The sequence below is a fragment of the Lepidothrix coronata genome, unplaced genomic scaffold (genome assembly GCF_001604755.1).
Source record: "Lepidothrix coronata isolate B3197 unplaced genomic scaffold, Lepidothrix_coronata-1.0 Scaffold2230, whole genome shotgun sequence".
In the NCBI taxonomy this organism is placed as follows: domain Eukaryota; kingdom Metazoa; phylum Chordata; class Aves; order Passeriformes; family Pipridae; genus Lepidothrix; species Lepidothrix coronata.
This window is the reverse complement of record NW_016692410.1, coordinates 1-2,765: the sequence shown is the minus strand read 5'-3', so window position 1 is coordinate 2,765 and position 2,765 is coordinate 1. Positions and strand designations below refer to the sequence as shown.

The following is a 2,765-nucleotide window of genomic DNA, read 5'->3' as shown; positions in this document are numbered from 1 at the left end:
AAAGAATCCATACAATGGCTCTCCAGTGCTCAGCTCTCTTCCAGATATGGCACCACCAGCTCTTCCCACCCACCACACCTGAGGAATCTGCAGTCAATTCTTCTCTTGCAACTGAAGAGCAACAGACTGGAGGGACCCAAATAAGCCATAGTTCTCTCAGATACGGATTTAGGATTATTTAGGGCAGCAAATAACATGTGGAAAGTTCCATACACTTTTTTCTCCTGTTTTTAAGCAAATAGCACCTTGCCAGGAGCAAATCCCAGTGGGACCTTCCTCCAAGTGTGCCATAGCTGACTATGGTTACACACCCCTGCTGCACAGCCTCTCCACAGGCAGATTTTGGTTTAAGGTGGATTGCACCATGTCCATCCAACAGCCTCCACCACTGCTGTGGTAAAACAAGCTAGTGACCCTGCTCCAGCCCCTAATGTGTTATCTCCACCACGTGCCAGTCCTGCTGCTGTTCCCCTCCTGCCACAGGTTTCATCTCACCCCAAACATACCAGGCTGCCCCTTCTCATACCTCAAACTCCCCTTGGTCCAGGCCACAAGCCCCGAGAAACCACTGCCCAGCACACTGGTCTGACATGATGCTGCTGGAGGTGTGACTTCCACTGCTGTCATAGTTGTAGTATTTTCCTGGAAAAGGTGGGAAGCATTAAAATCAATACTTGAGGATACTGGCTATCCCTACATTCCTTCCAGTGTGGCAGAAACACGGCAGCTTTTTCCACACGGCTCTTCTCCTTCCTTTCCCACATCATCATACCCGTTCTGTTCCCTCTCCAGTACCTACTCCTTCCCTTCTACTTGGAGGGGCAGCATGTCCCTTCCTTCCACCATTCCCTACAAAGGCTCCGTGATCCAAGGAGAAGCCATTGCCCTCCCAAAGGACACATGGCCAGCTGAGTGTGGTTCCCTACCAGCGAGCACCCACCATTCCAGAGCATCCTCTCAAATGCCTCCTTGCCCTTGCTCAGGATGGCCATGTATTTCTGCTGGATCTCAGCATCCCCGAGCACCTCGGCCATCTTGCACATCATGCAGACAGCAGCCAGCCACAGCCCGCCACAGTAGGCACTGCCAGAGCCAAGGGAGAGAAGGATCAGCAATGTGGGACACCCCATGGGCTGCACAGAGCTCCCACAACAAATGGGGACCAAAGGCCCAGCTCTGAGCTCCCTCCCCTACCCACAGTCCCCATCTCCAACCCCTCCTCGCCCCTCTTGCTCACCTGGCTCCATGTACCACCCACGCATCGTACGTCTGGTCAGCAAAGCCTCCGTTTTCAATGAGCCCATCATTGTCCGTGTCAAACTTCAGCTCTGACTCCATCACAGTCTGTGGGAGAGGCAGGAGATGGTCGTGCCTCAGGAGCATCCATCCCCTCGGGAAGTCGCTTGGCTCCCAAGGGAAGTGGGAAAGGATTGATGCCCCATGGTCTGATCTCCTCCCAGTACCTGGCAGACTGGCCACATGTCCCGCAAGTACAGGGAGTCATGTGTCAGGTAGTAGTCACGGTACACCTGCAGCACAAACTTCAGGTTGAGGTCCTTCCAGTCGGCCGTGTCGTGCATCAGGTAGGCATTGACACGCTGCCACGGCTCGTCACCTAAGCACAGACAGAACGGATGCAGCAGGGCAGCACACAACAAACATCCCCTCTCCCACCCAGGAGCAAGGTCCCAAAGGCACTGGGATCAAACAGCACTGAAATAATATGTTCTACCCTGTGCCGTTTCCAGTAAGAAAAGCCTTCCTACTACTGCTATCCCTCTTGTACAAGCTCCATGCAGCACGGCTTTCATCACCACCCCAAAATATCCAACATTTCATTCCCAGAGAATCATAGAATCATTTAAGCTCAAAAAGATTTCTAAGATCGAGTCCCACCATTAGCCCAGCACTGCAAAGTCCACCACTGAACAATGGCTTTAAGTGCCACATCTACACATCTTTTAAACAGCTCCGGGGATGATAAACCGACCACTTCCCTGGGCAGCTGGTTCCAATGCTTGACAACAACAAACAGTGTATTCCATGAACCATATCCATTTCTCACAGCTTGGGACTTAACTACCCTAAGGAAATGGTACGAGCAGCCTTGCACCCCCTTCTGCCTCCCAGCAGACCCCTCACCTGGGTCCCCAATGTCATGTGGCACCACGTTCTTCAGCTTCACCTGTGCTGTCTGACCACACATCAGGTACTGACGGAGCTGGACATCCTCATTCACCACTGTGACAGCTGCACAGGACACAGAGCAAGGCATGTCAGAAGGGCAGCAGGAACTGCAGCAGAAAGGTCCAAGCACAGCTACGGGCAGAGCCACCACGACCAGCACACCAGGCTGTCCTTTAGGGCTCTGGCTGCAAGATCACAGCCCTCTGCAAAGGGCTGAGGGCACATCAGGCTGCTCCCAGGCCCCCCTCAGCAGGAGACATGTAACTGTCAACACCCCCTTAAGAAAGAACTCCCTTAAGAAGGAACCCCAGTGAGCTCAGCCCTCCCACAGCCCAGCAAAAGGCTCTGTTCCAACACTGCTCAGGCCATCACCGAGCAGCCCCCAAGCCCAGCCAAAGCACCAGGGTCTGCAAATAGCCAAATGTGTCTCCTCTGCAAGGGGCACAGACAGAGCTGGCAAGACCAGGGGCTCTCCCATGACAGACAAGAGCCACCTGTGCACCCCCAGCACAACAAGAAGGCATCCGGTGCTGAGCACAGAGATGCTGAGGCAGCAACACTGGGGGTCTGCAAGTCCT

The 2,765-nt window shown here is 53.7% G+C and overlaps 1 protein-coding gene across 1 annotated transcript; it reads right to left on the bottom strand.

The window, feature by feature from the left end:
* Positions 1-274: 274 nt before the first annotated feature.
* On the bottom strand, positions 275-2,364 carry LOC108491879 (non-lysosomal glucosylceramidase-like). The gene is made up of 5 exons (XM_017803678.1): positions 2,143-2,364; positions 1,464-1,615; positions 1,238-1,344; positions 941-1,083; positions 275-642 (listed from the first exon to the last, which is right to left on the bottom strand). Exons 1-5 carry the CDS (start codon positions 2,273-2,275, stop codon positions 521-523), a joined length of 657 nt encoding a protein of 218 aa, XP_017659167.1. The 5' UTR covers positions 2,276-2,364; the 3' UTR covers positions 275-520.
* Positions 2,365-2,765: the final 401 nt, after the last annotated feature.